At 41.9% G+C, this 22,852-nt stretch overlaps 3 protein-coding genes and 1 long non-coding RNA gene across 5 annotated transcripts; 3 read left to right on the forward strand and 1 right to left on the reverse strand.

Annotated features, from left to right (window-relative positions):
- On the forward strand, positions 1,871-8,363 carry LOC8058468 (protein WVD2-like 7). 2 transcript variants are annotated; one of them, XM_002439774.2, is made up of 10 exons: positions 1,871-2,224; positions 3,572-3,695; positions 4,143-4,820; positions 5,151-6,263; positions 6,404-6,465; positions 6,549-6,599; positions 6,715-6,844; positions 7,477-7,557; positions 7,687-7,778; positions 7,893-8,363. In XM_002439774.2, exons 2-10 carry the CDS (start codon positions 3,624-3,626, stop codon positions 7,915-7,917), a joined length of 2,304 nt encoding a protein of 767 aa, XP_002439819.1. In that variant the 5' UTR covers positions 1,871-2,224; positions 3,572-3,623; the 3' UTR covers positions 7,918-8,363. The 2 variants fall into 2 exon arrangements, with proteins under 2 accessions (XP_002439819.1, XP_021303680.1); XM_021448005.1 differs by having other exon boundaries at positions 6,715-6,802; positions 7,893-8,286.
- LOC8076974 (cytochrome c) lies at positions 10,388-13,474 on the forward strand. The gene is made up of 3 exons (XM_002439775.2): positions 10,388-10,655; positions 11,646-11,779; positions 13,042-13,474. Exons 1-3 carry the CDS (start codon positions 10,544-10,546, stop codon positions 13,132-13,134), a joined length of 339 nt encoding a protein of 112 aa, XP_002439820.1. The 5' UTR covers positions 10,388-10,543; the 3' UTR covers positions 13,135-13,474.
- LOC110430199 lies at positions 13,489-15,182 on the reverse strand. Its single transcript, XR_002447507.1, has 2 exons — positions 14,820-15,182; positions 13,489-13,855 (listed from the first exon to the last, which is right to left on the reverse strand). It is a non-coding gene; the product is annotated as an uncharacterized LOC110430199 (long non-coding RNA).
- LOC110430469 lies at positions 16,862-20,136 on the forward strand. Its single transcript, XM_021448167.1, has 5 exons — positions 16,862-17,752; positions 19,303-19,459; positions 19,536-19,709; positions 19,792-19,896; positions 20,033-20,136. The coding sequence occupies exons 2-5, from the start codon at positions 19,393-19,395 to the stop codon at positions 20,134-20,136; spliced, it is 450 nt and encodes a 149-aa protein (XP_021303842.1). The 5' UTR covers positions 16,862-17,752; positions 19,303-19,392.

Here is a 22,852-nt window from a genome sequence, read left to right on the forward strand (position 1 = left end):
CTTGTAAAGTATTCATGTATCCAGATATTTAATATAATTCTTCTTTTGTTGAAAAAAGAAATAGCAGCATATAATTTTTAAAAAACCAGAAAAAGAATCCACATCTTTTGAAGATCACAGTAATATAACTTTGACCATAGAACGGTATAAGATGGCACGCATGGTAGATATACTTTGACTTGACCACGACATACGTCCGGTGTGTGCTTAACACACGTATGTTTTCAGGCCAGTTTGACGATATATATAATGATTATGGATATATTGGCAACAAGTGTATTATTTGTATATAATTCATGAAATCCTGATCTATAAATGCTACTCCCTCGGTTCCAAATTATAAGTCATTTAAAAAAACTTGGAGAGTCAAAGTTTTTCAAGATTGACCAGATTTATATAGCAAAATAATAACATTTTTAGTACCAACCAAGTATCATTAGATTCTTTGTTAGTTATATTTTTATAGTATACATATTTTATGACATAAATTTTTATATTTCTCTTTATATTTTTGATCAAACTTGAAAATGCTTTGACTCTCCAATATTTTTGGAATGACTTATAATTTAGAACCGATGGAGTATATTGCTATGTTATTTATCAAGAATGGTTGCTACCTCCATCCGTACGTACGCCCCTAGCGTGGTGGTCCATCTCCTACCTGTGGGGCGCTCTCAAGGCTCAAGAGCAAGAGAGGATGGTGCGTCATGCGCGACGGTGCATTTGGCTCTCCTCCGCTAAAGGACAAAGGTGAAGTGATCTCTATATGGATTCTTTGCCAACATATGCAGAGATGGAAAATGGTGTAAAGGATAATAACACCGTCGCACTCGCACACTAAGGGCATGTTTGGAAAGTAGTAAGGCCTTGTTTAGATTTTTTTTGATTTTCACACTGTAACACTTTCACTTTTATTTGACAAATATTATTTAATTATAGAATAACTAGATTTAAAAAATTTATCTTGTAATTTATAAGTAAGCTGTGCAATTAGTTTTATTTTCATCTATATTTAATGCTTGTCTGTATGTGACGCAAGGTTCGATATAATGGAGAATTTTGAAAAGTTTTTTTTAGGATGATCTAAACAAGGCCTAATTTTACCTGAATTATTCAGGAATTTCACACGAACCGGTTCAATTTCACGTAGATCAATTGCACTACTGAACAGTAGATCACTGTAGTGACAGCAGTAAAAACTACTTGATTATTATATTAGCACAATTGCAGTAGATCACTGAACAGGCTCTATATTAGTAAAACTACTTATTCTTTTTAGCTGAACACCTTCATATAAGTTAGTAATAAGGGTGAATATATATTATATATAGAGCAAAAGAGTAGAAAGAGTTCAGTAAATAAAGTTGTGAGGTCTGTTCAAGTTGTCGCACTCTATTGTAAGTTTTTAATAAGAAAAAAACATATAATAAACTTTGTTTGTTTTGTTGCCACATTATCTCTTGTTCTATTTAGTTTTTAAGTGTAGTGGGTCTGGTAAATTAAATATTTTTAATTTTACTAGTCTACCAAACAAAAGTGTGATATTGTACTATATCAACGTTATTATATTCAGTTTGCATATTTTAGAGACGATTTTTCCAAATTTCTATAGAAACAAGTCATTTTTTAATCTTGACGCCGAAATTTTAAAATAAATCCTATAATTCGGTTCGGTGATGTCCAGTGTTTCTTTTGCTACAGGTGAAGAAAACCCTCCATTTTGCATGGATGTCTATGGCTATATAATTATATAAAAAAACTGCATAAAGATATCTTTATGTTTTTTTTGCCAAACAAATATTCCTCATTTCCTCTCATGTGCTGTGACGCTTTTTTTTAAAAACCTTTCTCTTCCGCTCGGCGGGCCAAATAGTCTCCTTCCCCACTCCCCACTCCCCAGCATCCTTCTGCTCTGCCGCCGCACCCAACTAAAGCGCAGTGCGTGGCCAGTAGTGGCTTCACGCTCACACGGCCTCGCCAAACCCGGACCCTAATCCGGCGTGCTGGGCGCGAGCACGGAAGGAATCCCCGTAGCGAGGAAGGAATCACCGGCAGCGGGTGGAAAAGCTCTACCTCCACGGGGCACAGGCAGGGGCCTGCAGCCTGCTGGAGGCCGCGACCGGGCTGTTTCGGCTCATGCCTGGATCTGGGGGAGAGGGACGCGCGGCGCCGCGCCTCGCCGGATCCCGTGCGTCGGCGACCGGATGGTGACCAGCGGTTCCAGGTATGGGTGGTTTTGGCCTGCCCGCTCCTGTCTGGGGTTCTTGGTTTGGGTTTGGGAGTGGGGAACCGATGCTGTTCCCTGTTTCTTGGTCGGTCTCTCTGACTCTGAGGGCAGAGTCGTGCGGGAGATGCCGCCTCGCGAGGTTGGAGGCGGTTAGATGCTGGTAGCAGTGAGGAATTCCGCAATGCCGCTGGATTCGCTTGCAATTTCATGTTCCCAGCCGCGTTTCTTGAATCCCCGTCGTTGCTGTTTTTTTTTTTGGTTTTCCTTGCTATTGCTATTTTCTCTTCCCTGTGAAGGTGTCTACGTTTTTGAAAGATTTGTATTTTGTTCTGGGTTTGGTAGTTTTGCAAAAACATAGTATGTGCGTGAATTTTGAACAGTATCTGTTTTGAAGACTATTTACAAGCTGTGGCTTTTCTTCTGGTGTTCTCTTTCCCTGATTCCACCCGCCCAAAAAGTTTCGAGGTTTTACTATTGCAGTTTGAGGTCTTTGCAGCTTCAGTTGTACTGCTAGTTCTTTGCAGATTTCTTTCCTCTTTCCTCTTTTTTTTTGTTTTTTGTTTTTTGTTGCTGGAACACCCGTTCAATCTTCCAACGTTTAAATTTACCAATTAGCTTGTTTACAGTCGCACGATACAATCTAATTTTCGTGGGATTTTATTCTTTTCCCCACCTTGCAATGTTGCTATCCCATGCTGTCCTTAGTTTACTCGTTATCACGTGGTACGTACTATAGATGTTCACTGGTTTAACTGCTTGTCATATATAGTGCTACAATGGTAGAACATCGTGTAGGTGAAGTGTTGATTTCCGAGGTTTGGTGAGGCGCGCCTGATGCCAATGGTCCCATGTTCGGTTAGGAAATTTGGAATCTATCATGAGTCCCTGACCCTATCATGTATTATTTCGCAGTGATGGAAAGTTATTGTTTTCTAAAGCGTATACCTTAGAAGCTTGCATCATTGAGCCTGTTTGGCAGCTGATTTATACAGCCGCAGCAGCTGCTCTGCCTCACACAAACACTGTACAGACAGCCAGCAGAAGCTGCTTTTACAAGCTCAGTGCGTCTTGACAGCATTTATGAGCTCTGCCCGTCCTTTTGAAATAGTTAGGCAAGGATTTGCGAGACACTGCTTGTTCTTGCACGGTGACATCAAAGTTGGGCTCGCACCAGGGTTATAGGTTGCATTCAGAGGTTTTCCTGTATACCTAGCTTAAATTGTTTGACCAAAGGATTGCCTAAAAGCACGCACTGAACAACTTTGTTAAGTACTGTTCTGCCTGTATGTCAAAATGAAACCTCAATTGTGGCTCTATATATGAATTTCTCTTGTTACTTTGCAGGGTTTACAAGTAATGTTTGCGCAACAATAATGAATTAGGTATACACTACAAGATGGCAACTGAGGTCAATCAAAACTTTTTTGCATGGTCACAGGAGGAAACTTCCATGCAAGATCTTTCACAGGTTATCTCTCTTTCATCATTCATTTTATTGCTGCGTACAATGTACAGTCAATGAATTGTTGTTAGAATTTCTATGGCCACTATGAGGCACATGTCTTTCTGTTGAACTTTTTTTTTGTTGGCATTAGAATAAATTGGTTCAAACCAATGCCTAATGATAACTATGAACCTATGTGCCTGTGTAATAGAAGTTGCTGAAGTTCCATAATGGGTACTCTTCCAGAATACTCCCTCCGTTCCAAATTATAAGGCGATTGGGATTTTCTAGATACATTGCTTTAACTATGTATCTTGACATGGTGTACTAGTTAGTGTTGTTACCCAAAAGCTTCCTTGGAAGCTGACAGCCTTTCTATAAATGAAGAATCATTGCATTCTTTCTAAGTAATCATTATTGTCTATTGATATTCTCACACTTGTTTACTATGCGTCCTATTTCTTCCTTTAGGGAACATCGCAAATGTTTGGTCATGGTTCCATATCTTTTGGAAGATTTGACTTGGAATCATTAGAATGGGAGAAGTGGTCTGTATTTACCAATGACAGGCGTCATGAAGAGTTTGGAAAGTTCAATGGATTAGTAGCGAAGAAGAAGGCATACTTTGAAGAATACTTTAAGAGGATTAGGGAGCTTAAGGCTTTACAGCAACAGAACCAGCAAACTGAGCTTCATCTAGAGTACTGTGGTGATGGCAGCGATTCTAGCCAAACAGGAGAATATGAACCAGCCACAGCCCATGGAGCTCCTACTGAATCTGAAACACTCGTTGATGATTCCACAAAGCAGACAGCAGCTGCAACCACATTTGAACATCGAATGGAATGCTACGGTTATCATGAGAATCAGAGTTTAGTTAATGAAATTTCTGCATCAACCCATTCTTCACCAGTTGGTGATTTGCAGCAAATTGGCAAACAAATGAGAGGAAGTGTTAGTGGCAAAATGGATATATTGAAGCAAGATGCTGATTCCAGCCAACATGAACCTATGGTCCATGAGATTATGACCACTCCTAATAAACGAACAATTGAGAAAGACTCTCGGGTTGGTCAGGCGTCAAAAATAACTCCGAAGACTGTCAAGATGACTTCTAGCAATGTTTCTAATTGCACAAATGTTTCCAAGGTATTCACACATTGACTTTGAACATCTTCCCATCTTGTTCATTATTGCAATCTGTATGTATGTTCTTTTCTAATAAGTTGACTAATATCCTGTACCTGGCTTAGCGCAAGACAGGAAATAAATGCCTCATTTTTTGTGAAACATCACAACTAGAATTCATAAGCTATGCCCTATCTATTTGAATTACGTTGATGCATGCCTAGATGGCTAGACTGATTTCTTCAGTTTCCTGCTACTTAACCATAGACATATATTATGCATTTTATTATGTAGCCCAAAACTTGTACATTTTTCATGAAGCTATAAGCTATTTTTCATGAATATTTTCAGGGACCCTGTTCCGGCGAGCCCAGTGTAATAAACCAGATGGCAAAACCAGAAAATATCCTGTCACTGCGAAGGCCAAGAGAACCAACCAGCGATTCAGTTGGCACCGCCGCAAAAAGTGGTATTACAGGTTCAAGAAGACCTTCCTCAGCAGCATTACAACGGCCCTCTACCAGAGAACGGCGACCTGTCACAAAAGATGCTTCAAGGAAGCATGCTGAAGTTACCACCCCATGCCGCCCATCTACTTCTGAAAAACGCACGGCCAGTGAGTCAGCACTAAAGCATGACAACAATGCTGTCCCATGTCGACCTTCTACCGCTCACAGACGCCCTATCGCCAAAGAATCAGCAACAAAGCAATGCAACATTGCTACTCCACGCCGACCTTCTACTGCCGACAGGCGTCCTGTCACCAAAGATTCAACACCAAAGCTATCCAACATTGCTGCCCCACATCGACCTTCTACTTCTCACAGGCGCCCTATATCCAAAGAGTCAGCTCCAAAACATTTCAACATTGCTAGCCCACAGAGGCCTTCTACTGGTCAAAGGCACACTAGTGCCAGAGATATGGCATTGACGCATGTCGGTATTGCTACCTCACTGCCATCTGTTGTCAAACAGCGCCCTATCACTGGAGAGGGTGCACATAAGCATGCTGATGTTGTCACCCTGAGCTGTTCTTCTACTGCTGATAAGCGCCCCATTGTTACAGACTTTGCACCAAAGCATGCCACTTTAGCTCTGCCAAGGAGACCGACTACTGCCGAGAGGCGCCCCATTGCTAGAGATGTTGCACCAAAGAATGATCTGTCACACAGACCTTCTACTGCAGAGAGGCGCCCCATTGCTAGAAATGTTGAACGGAAGCATGCACCAGCACAGAGGCCTTCTACTGCTGAGAGACGTCCTGTTACCAGAGAGAGTGTACTGAAGCAAGCTAATGTTGCCAAGTCACGTTTGCCTTTGACGCCAGATAGATGCCTCACAAAAAAAGGTGTCATTTCCACCCCAGAGCGCCCTTCTACAGGAGGAAGGTGCCCTATCACCAATGGTACTACAGTCTGGTCAAGAGCAATGCCAAACTATTCGAAGGGTGCTATGGTCACAGAAGTATGTTGCAACCCATTCTCTTACCATATCACACAAAATTATTAATCCTATTCTAAAATGCAGAAAGAGATTAAGATCGATAATTTAAAAGAATATATTTTCTCATTTGAATGCTTGTTTCCTCTTTGTTCCTCATGCAGGTTACTCCCCAAAAGGCAATAACTCCCAGGGTTGTTAGAAGTAGCAAGCTAGAAAACCTAAGGTGGTTGTAGCTAACTTTTTCAGGGATACTCGACTAAATAACTTGCACTGAGATTTGACTGCCTTTTTTGTATTGTTTGGCAGCTATGCGAATGAAATGGTGGAACCTCAAGTGGATAGAAAACCAAAGTCAAGGTGTTAATTCTATCATGGAGCCCTTTTCAGAATAATTCTACTAGGGACCTGGAGTTCTTTGGATTTCAAAATCGGGTTAATTCTACTGCTCTAATCACCTTGTCTTATTTTTCAGTCCTTTTAACCTGCCTTCAAGGAAAACGCTGACTTCCAACGTTAGAGATGACCAAGGTCTTGAAAAATTCAAAAAGCCAAACAAGGAGGTGAGAAGCTTCTTTTCCTTTCGTGCTGCTGGTGCACTGCATGTGAGTCTTCAGTGGCTAACAATATTATTTCTTTTGTCGGTATCCTAAATGATTCTATGTACATTACTGATAAACAGAGTATAACTGTATAAGTTAGCTCCACTTTTTCATGGAAAAGCCCTAGAACAAAGGTTGAACTGATGACATTACATTATACAAAGAGTAGACTCATACTGAAAACTGTGTACGCCCAATTATGGGTTATGGAATTGTCGTTTCTAGATTTACTCTCAAGTCTAGAACCTTTCATGCATGGGGATCTCTTGATAGTACTAGCCATGGTTATGACAACTGCAAGTAACTGGCTGGTAAACATGAATTGTCTAGTTCTGCCTTTCAAATCTTGAATACAGTAATGCTTCCCTAAATGTAATCAACATCTATTGAATATGTAGAAATTTCTGGGAGGTTAATTGCATAGAAACCAATAGCCTGACAAGCATTGGTCCCTTCCGGTCCAAAGCTGGCAGTTGGTTAGCTTAAGTGAGTGAAACCTGTAATTATTTTTATTGGAGACACTGGATCTGAAATGAGAAAATGGAACTACTCTATTTCAAAAAAAAAAACTGAAACTCTTCACTAATCACTAGTGTGCTTATTTACCGATAATAACAATTTGTTGGGACTTGCAGGAGGGAGTTCGGGGTCATGCATACAAATCAAATAATGTAACTCCTTCACAGACCGGAAATGTAAAGACAAAGGCTCCTGTGGTATGAGCTCTTATCTTTTTCTGTGCATAACCACCATTCTGCTTTGCAAAACATAGAAGCATTCATGTTGGGAATTCTGAAGTCTATAACCTGAACCTATAATTTACTTTTGCTCACTTGATCGTCCAGCCTCCACCTCCGCCTCTGACACCGGGCCGACCTTATTGCACTGAGAAGAAACCGAATGTCAATAATTCACCTGTTGGTGGAAGAAAGCCAAAGTAAGCTATCGATATGGAGCACCAGAACCTGTCTCCACGTTTCACTTTGCCGTTAAACTTCTCGTGTGCATTTCTATGTATTCCGACTCACACCAGTTCTTTGGTCCTATGCAGGGTCTCAGCTCCACGCTGGCACTAACCCAGTATCTAGGATCCTGCAGCATAACTCTGAAGCCGTGAAGGTAAAGCTAAGCGTCTGACGTGACCTAGAAGCCGCAACCATCAAGCAACGATTGATGTTATCTGTTGTAGTTTACCAGCAGTCTTGTGACTTGTCACCTGTGTTAGAGTATCCGTAGCAGTGTATGTAGCAACGTGTATCATATATATCCACTAATGTCTAATGGCACCGTAGCTGTACTGTCCTGGATTTAACTAGAACATTGTATATACCTAGAATAATTGGAGCTTTAGCTGGAGAATATCGACCCAGGAATTATCCCCTGGATTTGCAGGTCACATGCTGCACTTGAACCGTTGAAAGATGTTCATCTGTAGTTCTGTACTAGCTAGCAATGCCTGTGTTTGTCCTGTACGTTTCTTGTGGAACTGATTGCCGGCCCTGTAAGGTTGGGATTTTGCTGATGTTGTCATACATGAATTAGTTTCGGATTTTTAAAAACTAGTTTTCGTCTCTAGTTTCGAAAATCTGAATTAGGTGTTTAGATCTCTAGTTTTTAAGAATCTGACTTTCATTTGTGGTTCTATGAGTCATAAGGGCACTCTCAATGCAAGACTTTATTAGAGAGTCTAAGACAATTAATTACATATTATTTATGGTATTTTACTGATGTGGCAGTATATTTATTGAAGAAAGAGGTAGAAAAAATAAGACTTCAAGTTTTATTTAGACTCTAAGGCCAGTCTTAGTGGAGGGTTTCACTAGGATGTCATGCACATTTATTAAAGCGTCATGTCAGTAAAACTGTACTTTTTACATGAAACGAAGAGAAGAGAGAAGGAAGTAGTTTCACCATGGTGAAACTTCGTTGGCGTTGTTTCCCACGCGGTGAAACATGATGAAATCCCCACTGAGAACTAAATCATTTCACCATCTTGCATGTGATCCAATCATTTTACAGTAATTAAATGCTTTGCCCAGCCTAGGAAACATCAAGGTGAAACTCATGCATTGTGGAGGTTGTTTCATTGTTCGTTTCATTGATGCTCTGTCAGCAGATTTGTTTTGAAAACTGAAACAGGCCGTTGAGACTGGCCTAAGTCCATATTGTTTGAAGTAATAAATAATTTTAAACTCTATGATAAAATCTACATTATAAATGCTCTAAGAAATTAGGAAAAATAAGTATTAACACTTTTCTAGTTTCTGAGAATCTGATAAAAACGGACGGTAGAAAGTACTACATGATCTGTGACCGTGTCCGTGTGTCGCACGACATGCGCTTTCATCAGTTTTTTTTAGGCCTCGTTTAGGTCTTGTTTAGTTTCTAAAAAATTTTACAAAATTTTTTAGATTCCCCGTCACATCGAATCTTTAGAGGTATGCATAAAGTATTAAATATAAACGAAAATAAAAACTAATTACACAGTTTGGTCGAAATTGACGAGACGAATCTTTTGAGCCTAGTTAGACCATAATTGGACAATATTTGTCAAATAAAAACGAAATTGATACTATTCACATTTTGCCAAAAATTTTAGAAGTAAACAAGGCCTTAGTTCCCAAAATACTTTGGATTGGGGTACTATGGAGTAAGCTTTGTTTAGTTCCGAAAAAATTTTAAATTTCGGTACTATAGTATTTTTGTTTTTATTTGACAAATATTGTCTAATCATGGACTAACTACCCCAAAATATTCATGTCGTGATTTACAAACAAACTGTGTAATTAGTTTTTGTTTTCGTCTATATTTAATACTGCATGCATATGCCGCAAGATTCGATGTGACAAAGAATCTTGAAAAGTTTTTGGTTTTTGGGGTGAACTAAACAAACTAGGCTCAAAAAATTCATCTCGCGATTTATTTTTATCTATATTTAGTTCTCCGTACATGTGTCGTATGATTCGATGTGACAGAGAATCTTGAAAAGATTTTTATTTTTAGAGTGAACTAAACAAGACCTTGATAAGGTGTTGTCAAGAACTTTTCAAAATTCTCTATCGTATCGAATCTTGCGACAGATACATAGAATATTAAATATAGTTAAAAATAAAAATTAATTATATAATTTGCCTAAATCAGGCAATGAATCTTCCGCGAACGCACGAGGGCCGTTCAGCGTTCACCGGTCCATCGACCACTCGACCCCTTCGGCCCTTCCCACCGACGGTCGCGATTCCCACAGCCACAGCCGACCTGGCGAGGCACCCACCACCAACCGCGACCCATCACGAGCCGCCGAAAAAACTAGTACAGGCCCGAACCCCCGACCAAACCCAAAGACGCGTCCCACGAAATGCCCTAGCACGTAGCGCCCGCCGTTCCCAACGGAACGGAACGGAACGGGGCGTGGGGCGCCCACGCTTCCCGTCCACGCGCCGCCCACGGTTTCCTTATCCTCCAAGCCACGGAAACCTTCTCGAACCCTCCTCCCCTTTCCCCATTCTACACCTTTTCCACCCCTCGGCCCTCAGCACTTCTCAGGGGCAGTTCCGTACTTGCGCGACCTCCACGCCTGGTCTATAGAACAGCCGGGGTCCCTGCGAATTCGGCGCAAGTCCAAAGGGCAGACCAGAAGTTGCGGTTGGCCTCCTCCTCCTCTTCTCCTCCGTCGGCTCAGACTTCAGATCTCTGCGTGCGGCGATGGCGTCGTTCTCGGAGGCTCCCCCAGGCAACCCCAAGGCGGGCGAGAAGATCTTCAAGACCAAGTGCGCGCAGTGCCACACGGTCGAGAAGGGCGCCGGTCACAAGCAAGGTGAGCGACACCCCCGCGCACTTCGGCCCTTAAGCTTATCAGATCTGAGCTCCGGTAGCCTTAGGTGCAGATTTCTTCGCGTGTGCGCTGCTCCGTGCGGGAGTGGCGCGCGTGGCGCTTAGATCTGTTCGATTGCTGTGGGATTGGTGACAGGAACTCAGGCTAGTTCGTTTCCTTGTCTTGTTTTACAGTTTTAGCATCGAAACGCCTGCGGTCTGGGTGGCCTGTTTGATTTTGAACCCGGCGTTAGTAGAGCAGGGCTTGCTTGTTCCGATTTCTCGTTGTGTTGAAATGATCAGGATCGGGTGATAAGCCTACTAGTCTGGCTGTATTGATCCCCTATAGATTCGGTCATGGTTGTGCCTGTTCTGTGACCTGGAGGCCTTACAGTTGGGAGCTTTTACTCGGGCAACTCCCTGTGCAATTAGAACTGGCATGGCATAATAAAGATGTATACAAACTAGAAGTGGAAGAATTAGTTCTCATTGTTTCATTAGACTAATCTGTAAAACACACCACCATTAGCTAATCTGTTTTAGCATCAAATTGGGGTGGCTTGTTTGATTTTGAGGCTGGCGTTAGTAGAGCAGTACTTGCTCTGATTTCGTGTTGTGTTGAAATTATCAGGATCAGGTGATGAGTCTAGTAGTCTGTCTAGATTGATCCCCTATGGATTTGGTCTGTTGTCTGTCTAGATTGATCCCCCTATAGACTTACAGCAGTTGGTCAGTTGGGAATTTTTACCTCTGCAACTTGCTGTGCAGTTAGAACTAGCATATAAAAAATGTACGAACTAGAAGTGGAAGAATTAGTTTTTGTTATTCCATTCCCTTTTCCTGTTCTGAAGGTCCTCACCAAATAAGGAATAATAAACAATGTTCGTCACTGAGTCTTTCTGATCTGTAAAACTGACAACCAATGCATGCTTGATAGTGTATGTTTGTTCATGTCTAACCATGTGCAAACCATGTATGTAATTTGCATTTGCAGGTCCAAACTTGAATGGTCTTTTTGGGAGGCAGTCGGGTACCACCGCAGGCTACTCCTACTCTGCGGGAAACAAAAACAAGGCTGTGGTCTGGGAGGAGAACACTTTGTATGACTACTTGCTTAACCCTAAGAAGGTATTGTGAACAATCCCATCAGCTACTTGAGATGCTTAGTCTCCTCAGTGTTTCTTCTTTGGCACATGGAACGAAACATAGATATTGTTGTTTAAGTTTTATTCCCTTAGGCTAAATGTATCCTATAGTACCAACACCTGTATGTCGAACTCGCTGTTTGTTATTTGACTGATATTACGTTCAGAAATAACTTAAGGCTTGGAAACTCGAAGGTTAGGGTGGCATCCTTCTAGCAACTACTAGGAAATTTGTTTAATCTAGTCTTTGTAGGCTTTCAAACTTCCCTCAGCTTTTGACTTAGTTATACTAGTTCGATGATTCAGGCATGCAGTTGCTTCAAGTTATATGCCAGTAAAATAAGTCTGCGCAACAAGTTATTATCTATACCTAATAATGTTAAAAAGCAAAATGATTCTGCAGTCTGTCTTTTTTTACTTCCCACAATGCCCTGTCTCTCGTCCTAGGACTTGACTTACGACCCATGCTTGTAAGCCAGAATCACGAAATCTGTTATATAAATATATCCGGCCACAAGTTATTCAGTGACTGCGCAACAAGTTGTATGCAACATATGGGCATGTTTCCTACTGAATACCAATGTAACCTGTAGCAAACACCTGGTGATTGTTATTCTTCTGACATGCTTTTTATAGGCTTTTGAGCTTCCTCAACTTCAAATTTCCTTTTTTAGTTACTTCCTCCCTTGGTGATTGTTATTCTTCTGATATGCTTTTTATAGGCTTCGGAACTTCCTCAACTTCAAATTTCCTTGTTTAGTTACTTCCTCTCATCCAAATTATAAGACGTTTTGGCTTTTCTAGATATATTATTTTTGCAATGTATTCTAGACATAGTGTATATCTATCCATGTAAAAGTTGTGTATCTAGAAAATCCAAAACGTCTTATAAACGGAGGGAGGGAGTATAAGTTAAACTAATTCATTGGATTCAGGCATGCAGTTTTCAAGTTATATGCAATAGTAACTATGTTGAAGTTCCTAGTTCTACTGTTTACTTGTTTCCTTTAAGATGTTAGGACATATCATATTGCATCAATGTAGCTAATGCACGGACTGCCATTTTGATCTCTTGGCTCTTTTGCACTTGCATGCAACATTGGTGAATGTCCTGATCTAAGCATGCAACATGATCTAAGCATGCATCATTAGCTGCAGGAGTGATATGGTCTAATCACCGTTTACATGTTTCAATTTTGCAATTCATGACTGAATGTTAATTATTCTTGTCTTGTTTACATGCAGTACATTCCTGGAACTAAGATGGTCTTCCCTGGGCTCAAGAAGCCACAGGAGCGTGCTGATCTCATTGCGTACCTGAAGGAAGCAACTGCATAGTGCAATGACATGTCTTTGCCATGAAGAGAGAAATTCGTTTTTGCAGTTTAATAAAGACATTCTAGACAATTTGGGTCACTCTGTTTGAACAGGGTGCAATCCACGTTTCAGTATTTTCGTTCTTATGGTGTCGGTATTGAATGCCTAGGTGTTTAGCTGTGCACAAAAAAACAGTTAAACTTTGACGGCTCCTATTTCAACTGCTGGAGAAATGCCAGTGCCCTATTTTTGACCACCAGGTTGTCAAACTGGAAATCTGGATGGAAATGCATCCATTTTGAAAGACCTGGGATGTTTAGATATGTTCTGTTGATCCTATGTGATGGATATGCTGGATGAATATGCTGCGCTCGATGAAAGTACAGAATTCTGATTGTGTTGACGTTGTGTTACGATATTTCATCTTGGAGTTTGGGCCGATTGTTTTACGTAGCGCCTGGATGTCTGGACCGACCCACACGTCTGGACGGCCAAACCTGTACTCAACTCTCTACGCACAACTGCATTTCGCTTTTGTCTATGTGCGCTCACACCACTTGGACCTCATCTGTGCTGCCTCGACTGCACCTGGGGAGTCCTAGCTTGCACCCTCTCCCTGTCCACACAGACTCACACCTTTTGGACTCTATCCCATGTTGCCTCGACTGCATCCGAGGAGTTCTCGCTCGCACCTGCTCTGCTGCTCACGCGCGTGCACATGGCCAGCAGTTGCAACAGGTGACTGCAGAAAGATGGCTAAGTCAGCATCCAGAAAGGTAACAGAAGCCCAGTCAGTGCCGAAAAGGAGGAGAAAGACACACAAGGTTAAGGTAAGGAAGCGGAAAAGCAAAGACAGGGATGCAAAATCCGATCTACTTTTGAAACATCAGAATACAATGTTTGCAACATACGCCTAAAGGTAGATGAAACAAATAAAATATCCATCTGAAACACACTGTCTGCAACACTATATACTTTTGAAACATCTCGATGAAACACTTGCAACATTAGTACGAAACAACTGAAACACTTGAAACATGCTAATTAAACACTCGCAAAAAACACCATGCAACATCCAGATCAAAACACTTGCAACATGTCTAGAGAAAAAAATTACTTGTTGCAATATCAAACTAAAGCTACTACAACAGCAAACAAAAAAGCAAATGCATGGTACAACATAAAAAACTAATGCAATATCTCATACAGTAGTACTGCAACATCTCATGCGGTAGTACTGCAACATGGTAAAAATAAATATGAAACATAGAAAAGATGAAAACAACTCAATAATCACCTTTTAGTGTTGCAATATTTGTAAAAGATAATTTCAATAATTGAAAATCCCCTACTGCAGCAATCTCAACAACAATACTCTCTTTCTGCAACACATGCTTCACACCTATTGCAACATTTGAAATCATCTTTTGCAACATCCCCAAAAATCTATTACAACACAGAGAAACAGCAACATACAAAACACCAAGGGGATGGGTTCGAGGTGTAGGAAGCTCTAGCCCCGGCCCATCACCTTCGAGCTCGCCGGAGGAAGAAGAAAATAGGATCTCAGCCCATTGTTGTGTCCCTCAGATCCAGGGAAGGAGGAGGAGGCTCAGATCCAGTGGATGAAAGGTAGGAGAAGGAGAAGGAAGGCTCAGATCCAGTGGAGGAGGAGGAGGGCTCAGATCCAGAAAGGATCCACCTACCTCGCTGGAAGCCATCGCCGTCGTGCTTCTCTCCGTTGCCATGGAGACCACCAGAGCGAGGGGAGGGAGGCAGAGGAGGGAGGCGCCGCTTGCTGGAAAGTCTCCGCAATCGCTCTCTCGGTGGCATGGAGGTCGCAGGAGTAGGTAGGGAGGGAGGGAGAGAGGGAGCATCGGCAGGTGGGCGAGGCGACATTGACTGTGCGACGCCCGTCCTGGTTACGGGAGTGAACGAGGTGAGAAACGACTGCAGGAGTGAACGACGAGAGGATAAGGATGCGTGCGGCAGAGGTGGATTAGTTGGGCGTGGCTTTTGGATGCATGCGGCAAGAGCGGATCCGTTCGCGGCTTCAGTGCGTCCGTTCGCGTCCGGACGGCCGTTACCTACCATTACCGATTGTTTTAACTTTGTGATTAGGATTGCAGTCGTTCCGAGATTTTTTTTTGGATAGTTCTGAGTCTGTTTAGCAGACAAGCAGAAATACAAAGACCCGCAACTGCAATCGGTCGAGATGGAGACAAACTTCAATACCAGCAATTGCAAACTGCAATAGATGGAGACAAACTTCAGTACCCGCAACTGCAATAGGTGGAGATCTACCTGTCGGTTCTGCCGAGCCCCTTCACGGCTTTTCTATATTTTAATCTTTTTTTAATAGATATTTTAATATTAACCATCTTAGAAAATACTCCCCCATTTCAAATTGTAAGTCATTCCAAAAATTTTGGAGTGTTTTTCTAAGTTTGACCAAATTTATATTATAAAATAATAATTATTATGATACTAAGTATTATTAGATTCTTTCTTAATTATATTTTTATAATATACTCACTTTATGTTACAAATTTTAGTATTTTTCTCTATAATTTTGGTTGAACATGAAAATGCTTTGACTCTCTAAGATTCTTGGAATAACTTACAATTTGGAATAGAGGGAGTATTTTGCATAGTGTGACCAAATAATATAGCCGGGCAACATAAGGCTTTATACTATTTTTTTTATATCTTAACAAATGTAATATAATTGCACCATAACTGTAAATGTAAAAACTTAAAACTATAAACATGTAGATTGATTTGAAAGCTATAAATTTGGTATAAAATGTGTCTTAATTTGACAACATCCAAAAATATATCAATTTTCTAACATGGCAAGCCGAAGTATGTGATTATTATGATATTGAACTTTTATATAATTTTTTAGTACTTTAACGTTGTCAAATAAAAAAATTAAAACTAAAAAGTTGTAGAACTTATCAAGATCTACAATTCACGTATAAAAATCATCTTGTGCTGACATCGTTCAAAGAGTTATAATTTTTTTTTAAAAGTTTGGTATTATCACGCCACTCCTAGTGGCACGACAAGCTTTTCTACGTCGAAAATGTCATCGAACGCAACTATGTTATTTAGTCGCGCGTAGCGTAATTAACGCAACTAAAAGAGCTAATCTGATGTAATATTTTTTCAGAGGGTTAATGTTAAAATATTTATTAAAAATGGTTAAAGTATGATAAATCTCCCGTCCTTCATAAAAATTGGTCGACGATCCATTGGATAGTTGACCGGATCCATAAAATCAAGCCAAGGGCTCATAGGTGCTGGTGCTGCTAGCCTTGGAGAGTTAGGCCTTTTAGTTGCGTTAGAGATATCCGACACATAACGTCAAGGCCAAGGGCTCATAGGTGGGAGCCTTCGAAATTTAAAATGGACTGATAGGATCGACATGATTTGGACTTAGACCTTGTTTACTTGTGAATTTTTTTTATTTTATTACTATAGCACTTTTCTTTGTATTTGACAAATATTATTCAATAATGTACTAACTAAGCTCAAAAGATTCGTCTTGCAATTTACAGGTAAACTATATAATTAATTATTTTTTCATCTACATTTAGTGCTTCACGTATGTGCCGCAAAATTCAATGTGACAGGAAATCTTGAAAACTTTTTGGATCCAAAAAGTTTTCAAGATTCCCCGTCACATCGAATCTTGCGGCACATGCATGAAGCATTAAATATTATTTTTCCAAGGCCGTTTCAAATGATTTTTGAAATCTATTTTTGAATTTTGACAAAGGCGACTCGTCTGAAAAATACAAATGCTCCAGCATAAATGCACACAAATGTTGCTAAACTTTAGGGTATATTTTAATTTAATAAAAAATATTAGCTTTCTATGTTTCATGAGCACATCTCTATCTATCTACAACTAAAAAATTCCTACGGTCAACATCTACCCGGCAGGACGATAGGCCGTGCGACCCGTGTCTATCTGGCAGGACGAGTACGCTATGCGATCCTACCTATCCCTCTCATTTCCCTTCCAAAAAAATATCCAAAAATATCCTCAATCAGCACCACATGCAAAGGGAAATCAACGCCATGATTAGTGCCCGCCACGATCAGCGCCATCATCCCTCCGCAGTCCGCACAGCGTCCTCATCAGATCATGGAGATCATGGCACCCAAAAAACTCACGCCCGGCCCGCACTGTAGTCGATAACCACCATAGCGCTCCCTCCCTGCTTGAACACAGCAACCGCGCGGCATAGCGCTCCCTCCAATCAGGAACCATAGCGCTCCCTCCCTGCTTGAACACAGCAACCGCACGGCGATCCGGCGGCCGGCGCTGCCTTGTTCGACGTCGCTGTCGTCCTCGAGCCAGCCTCCACGACCACCATGCAGAATTGGGAAGCCGCTACGGCGTCCGTGGTCTAGGCCGCTAACCATCCGCGGCCACGAAACCCTACTGATCCGTCGCAGTCGTCCTCGATCTGCCCTTGGCCACGACCACCACGCGGAAGCGAGGATGCCGCTCCGACGTCCCTGCTCTACGGCACGCGTTCTGCATCTTGCTGTTTAAATCCGTGTGGACGGGATCACCATCTTTCCTGGAAGGGAGAGTGTATCAGATCCATCCACGAGAGACCAGGTACGTTAGTTTTCTTTGGTATGTTGCTTGGTTTTCTTGGCCGTCCCTGTCAAATAAACAAGAGGGCGAAAATCAAGTCTTGACAACTAATCAAGTATTATATTCCGAGTGAAAATTGTTATGCAATAGATATTTTTGTACATGCGAAAATGGAAGATGGATTAGAATATAACATATCTTAAATGATTTCACCCCTCCCCTGTAAAGTCACTGTCCAGCGAAAATGCAGCTCCACTGACAGGATACATGAAAAATGCAAAGTTAATCGTGGTTTCACTAAAACAAAAGGGAATGACACTCGATAATTTTTCATTGATCTTACAAGGCTATGTATAGTTGTAGAATTTCTTTTTATCCCCTGCTATTTAAAATGCTAAGATATAGAAGTCACCAAATGTCTTGTAGTACGTTTCTATTTGCTGTATTTTTCATTGATGTTACAAGGCTATGTATAGTTGTAGAATTTCTTTTTTCCCCGGCTATTTAGAATGCTGAAATATAGAAGTCACCAATCCTAAATTCCTGTGCTGAAATAAAGAGCATTCTCAATAACTTATACACTGACAATATAGGAAAACAGATACTTCAAGCATTTCAGATAATTAACATAATGTCCATAGTTGAGATAATGAAAATACAGAAGTTGAATCAAACCATCATGGAAAAGTTGCATGAAAGTAGATACACATTGACAAAAGCTGGCTCTTCCAAGAAGACAGTTGCAGTCCTAGAGTGCTTACAAGGTCTGGTTTAGCAAAGATAGCATTGGTGCCATTGATGCTAAATGCCAAATGAAACAAGATCGGGCTGGTACCAATTTTGTGAGCCTACTTGCCGACCGGAGTTGAGGAAGTCGCTGCTATCAAGGAGCAGCAGGAAGCTGCGCGATCCTCCACTGAGTCGAGGACGGCATTCGATGGCGGCGATGTACTGTACAACTGGCTGGATTCGACTCCCTCTTTCACATCACTCACGCCTATCCCGTGCCAAGGCTCTCACGCCGAGCTTCGTCCGCTCCGCGCTGACGGGAGAAGGTCACTGAGCTCCATCCACGCCACGCCAATTCCACGAGGCCACGCCGCACGAAAAAGGCCGCGGAAAGAACGCCGAAGCCACCACGGGGGCTGCCGGCGCTGCAGGTCACACGCCCCGCGCGAGGCCGACAGAACAAGGCTTCTTGCTTGCTGCTCCGGCAAGATGGACGGAGGAGACAAGCTTCTGTCTTGCTGCTCCGGCGTGCTCCGGCGAGCAGGACACAGGAAAAGAGATGAGTCTGCATCTATGGATTGGTTACGAAAGAGCTGACCGGAGGGGATGAAGATAAGGGGCGTTTCATTTTTATTTTTATTTTATTATTTATTTCGTGTTTAGTTTGGGGTGTTAAAATTTAAAAAATACTATAGTATTTTCATTTTATTTGATAATTAGTGTCCATATATAAGCTGTAGCGATTAGCGCAGCCCACATGCCTTTTCGTATTTACATGAATTTGTGTGTATTTCATAGATATACGATGACAGAAATAATTGTTTGCCCTAATTGTCTTTCAGGAATCATCAGCAACAAGCTTCCTCGAAGCTAAGTGTGACAAAGATCGACTCAATAACAAGTGGTTGTATTCCATACCACACCAATCTTCCATGGACCAGTTGGATAATAATGGTGGTCGTAGTCCATTCAAAAAGTTAACAAACACTATAAGTGGAGGTAACCGTTCATGGAACATAAATGCTTCATGATGAATAAAAAATTGCATTAATTATTCGTGTACATACTGGAATAGGTGATACATCCAATGCACAAGCAAAAGTTGACGAAGCTAGGCAACGTAAAAGGGAGAGGGAAAAAGCACGATGGGCTGCAATGACTCCAGAAGAGAGGGATGAAAAAAATAAAAAACGTCGTCAAGCATATCACCTTAAAAAAGCAAAAACTACATTCGCCGGTGGATCGAGAGGTGACACCATGGTCAATCTACAACCAAGCTATTATTTATATTGATATCTGTATGTGTTGTATAATGAATAATATTTTAGCAGACAAGGTTGAGTCAGACAAAGAAAACATGGCAGACGAAGAAAATAGTGATTGGCTGCATAGAAATGATTCATCTCGACCAATGCAATGGAATAAACACGCCCTAGGTATTATTTTCCATTTTATGATGGTAGTTAATTATTATATTGTTGCATGAAACATGTTTTGCAAATTAATTAAGAATAGTAATGCGTCCAACTATACTTTTATGCTTGATACACGTTATTATTTGATGCTCATCAGATAATAACAATGGAATTGACTTGACTACTTCACCACATGATGCTAATCTAGGTACATTTTTATTTTGCAAATTAATTAATAATGATGTGTACGAGTATACTTGAATAATGATACATGTTTATGTGTATGTAATTATTCAGGTGGAAGTGCAAACACCAGCGACACAGTTGACCTAACTACTCCACTTAATCTAAATACAGGTGCGTTTTTATGAAAAAAAAATAGAAACAAATAATACATAATGTTGTCTTTCGGTTTTGGGTCTATGTCATTTTATAATTAAGTTCAATTTATCAGGACGAATGCAACCTCTTCATGCATCTGATTCTGTCACCTCCAAAGACCAACTTAGGAAGAGAGAGTTGAAAAACGAGTACTCAAGGAAATGGTATGCAAAACTAACACCTGAGGAGAAGACGACTAGGCTACAACGACAACGGGAGAAGTCTATGACACCCGCACGAAAGGAGTCACTGAGAAACTCCCAGAGACGACATAGAGAGGTGCAAAAGCACACCCTACACCCAGACTCTATCGCCATGGAGAACCCGTTATTTTCTCCTGAGCTTGTGTGGCCCACTGCGGATGCATTTGGAGCTCATGGAACTACGACAAAATCCAGTGATTGGGTTATCCCAGAGTCCAATGCAACACCTCTTTATATTCCTCCACCTCATGAGGAGGTCGATGATGAAGGATGTGATGAGTTACCGCCTGGCCATAACACACATAGATCACATGTTACATCTAAGAAAAGACATGCATTGTTGACCCATCGTAACATGATGTTTGAGCGCCGCATTGGTTCGAACACAAGGACATCTAATGAAGGTGGTGACTACATGGCTAAAGACCAAGTGGATGTTTACAGGACCTTACCTCAATCAGGCGTGACCAACTGAAAAGTCCTAATATGGCTAGAGGGGGGGGTGAATAGCCTATTTAAAAAATTCTACAAACTCACTAGAGCAAAAGGTTAGTAAATAACAAAGCGAAGCTTTTTGCTCTAGCTCTAAAGGGGTGTTTGCAAGCCACCTACCCAACAATTCTAGTTGCTAAGATCTCTATGCACACAAGAACTAAGACTTTACAAGATACACTAGAGAACTAAGCTACACAAGTCAAAGTAAGCAACTAAACTAATTACACTAGTTTGCGGTAAGTAAAGATAAGATGAGATATTTATACCGCCGTGTAGGGGATGAACCAATCACCAATATAAACAATCAAGCACCGGGAGAATGCCAATCAAACACAATTGAGACACCGATTTTTCTCCCGAGGTTCACGTGCTTGCCGGCACGCTACGTCCCCGTTGTGTCGACCAACACTTGGTGGTTCGGTGGCTAAGAGGTGTAGCACGAACCTCGTCCTCACTAGGACACCACAAGAACCTACCCACAAGTGAGGTAGCTCAATGACACGAGCAATCCACTAATGTTGCCTTTGGCTCTCCGCCGAGGTAGGCACAAACCTCTCACAATCACCGGGAGATGGCCACGAACAATCACCAACTCGTGCCAATCCTCCTCCGCTGCTCCAAGCCGTCTAGGTGGCGGCAACCACCAAGAGTAACAAGAAAACCGCAGCCAAATCGATCCCCAAGTGCCACTAGATGCAATCACTCAAGCAAATGCACTTGGAATCACTCCCAATCTCACAAAGATGTTTAATCTATGAAGGAGATGAGTGGGAGGTGTTTGCTTAGGCTCACAAGGATGTCAAGTATGTTAGAATGCCAAGGGTCTAAGCCCCAAGCCGGCCAAACACGTATTTATAGCCCCTCAAACAAATAGAGCCGTTGGCTCTTTCACTGGGCAAAAACTCGGGGTCACCGGACGCTCTTAAAGGGGCACCGGACGCTCAACACCAGCGTCCGGTGCTCCAACAACAGCCACGTGTCAGAGCCTAACGGTAACCTGCAGAGCACCGGACGCTGAGCAAGTTAGCACCGGACAGTCCGGTGCTCACCAGACTCGTGCGCAGAGAGTTTGTCAAACTCGCGATCTCACCGGACGCTAGGCACCGGACGGTCCGGTGCTCACCGGACTCGTGCGCAGAGAGGGTTGCAAAAACCCCTCACACCGGACGCGCACCACCGGACGCTCAAGCCAGCGTCCGGTGCCTATCGTCCGGTGCCTTACCCTAGCTGGGCCAGGCACTGTCTGCACACCGGACGCTCAGACACAGCGTCCGGTGCCTCTAAGCCAGCGTCCGGTGAGTGTTTTCTCAGCGAGAAACACTCCCGCAACTTCACTAAATTTCCCTCCGGCGCAATAGAAAATATGCACTTCATTTTCTCGAAAAGCGCCGAATCCCGCCGAGCAAGCTCGGCGGGAGGGAGAGAGGAACCCATCCTCTCTCTACCCTTCAAACTCCACCTCCTTCTCAAAGTGTGCCAACACCACAACGTGTAAACCAACAAGTGCACGTGTGTTAGCAATTTCACAATCATTTTCTTCGAAGGAGTTAAGTTAGCTCACTAGGTTCTAAATGCATGCACATGAACAATAACACCTAGTGGCACTTGATAACCGCTTAGCCAAAGAATTCCCCTCTTTATAGTATGACTATCTATCCTAAATGTGATCACACCCTCTATGGTGTCTTGATCACCAAAAACAAAACCCTAAGCAATACCTTTGCCTTGATCTCCATAGGATTTTGTTTTTCTCTTTCTTCTTTTCCAAGTTGAGCACTTGATCATCTTGTGGTCATCACCATCATCACCATGATCATCACTTGCTCCATCACTTGGCATGTACCAACCTCATTAAGTCTACACACACTTAGTATAGAGGTTAGTACTAGGGTTTCATC

This window comes from Sorghum bicolor, chromosome 9 (genome assembly GCF_000003195.3).
Source record: "Sorghum bicolor cultivar BTx623 chromosome 9, Sorghum_bicolor_NCBIv3, whole genome shotgun sequence".
Taxonomy (NCBI): domain Eukaryota; kingdom Viridiplantae; phylum Streptophyta; class Magnoliopsida; order Poales; family Poaceae; genus Sorghum; species Sorghum bicolor.

What these genes read in the sequence shown, in the direction of transcription:
- LOC8058468 (XM_002439774.2), top strand. Translation starts at nt 3,624, where the DNA reads ATGGCAACTGAGGTCAATCAAAACTTTTTTGCATGGTCACAGGAGGAA. An exon ending in CCATGCAAGATCTTTCACAG is followed by an intron (nt 3,696 to 4,142) that starts GTTATCTCTCTT and finishes TTCTTCCTTTAG; the next exon opens with GGAACATCGCAAATGTTTGG. An exon ending in GATAGAAAACCAAAGTCAAG is followed by an intron (nt 6,600 to 6,714) that starts GTGTTAATTCTA and finishes CTTATTTTTCAG; the next exon opens with TCCTTTTAACCTGCCTTCAA.
- LOC8076974 (XM_002439775.2), top strand. Translation starts at nt 10,544, where the DNA reads ATGGCGTCGTTCTCGGAGGCTCCCCCAGGCAACCCCAAGGCGGGCGAG. An exon ending in GGGCGCCGGTCACAAGCAAG is followed by an intron (nt 10,656 to 11,645) that starts GTGAGCGACACC and finishes TTGCATTTGCAG; the next exon opens with GTCCAAACTTGAATGGTCTT. An exon ending in ACTTGCTTAACCCTAAGAAG is followed by an intron (nt 11,780 to 13,041) that starts GTATTGTGAACA and finishes GTTTACATGCAG; the next exon opens with TACATTCCTGGAACTAAGAT.
- LOC110430469 (XM_021448167.1), top strand. Translation starts at nt 19,393, where the DNA reads ATGGACCAGTTGGATAATAATGGTGGTCGTAGTCCATTCAAAAAGTTA. An exon ending in AACAAACACTATAAGTGGAG is followed by an intron (nt 19,460 to 19,535) that starts GTAACCGTTCAT and finishes ATACTGGAATAG; the next exon opens with GTGATACATCCAATGCACAA. An exon ending in ATGGAATAAACACGCCCTAG is followed by an intron (nt 19,897 to 20,032) that starts GTATTATTTTCC and finishes GATGCTCATCAG; the next exon opens with ATAATAACAATGGAATTGAC.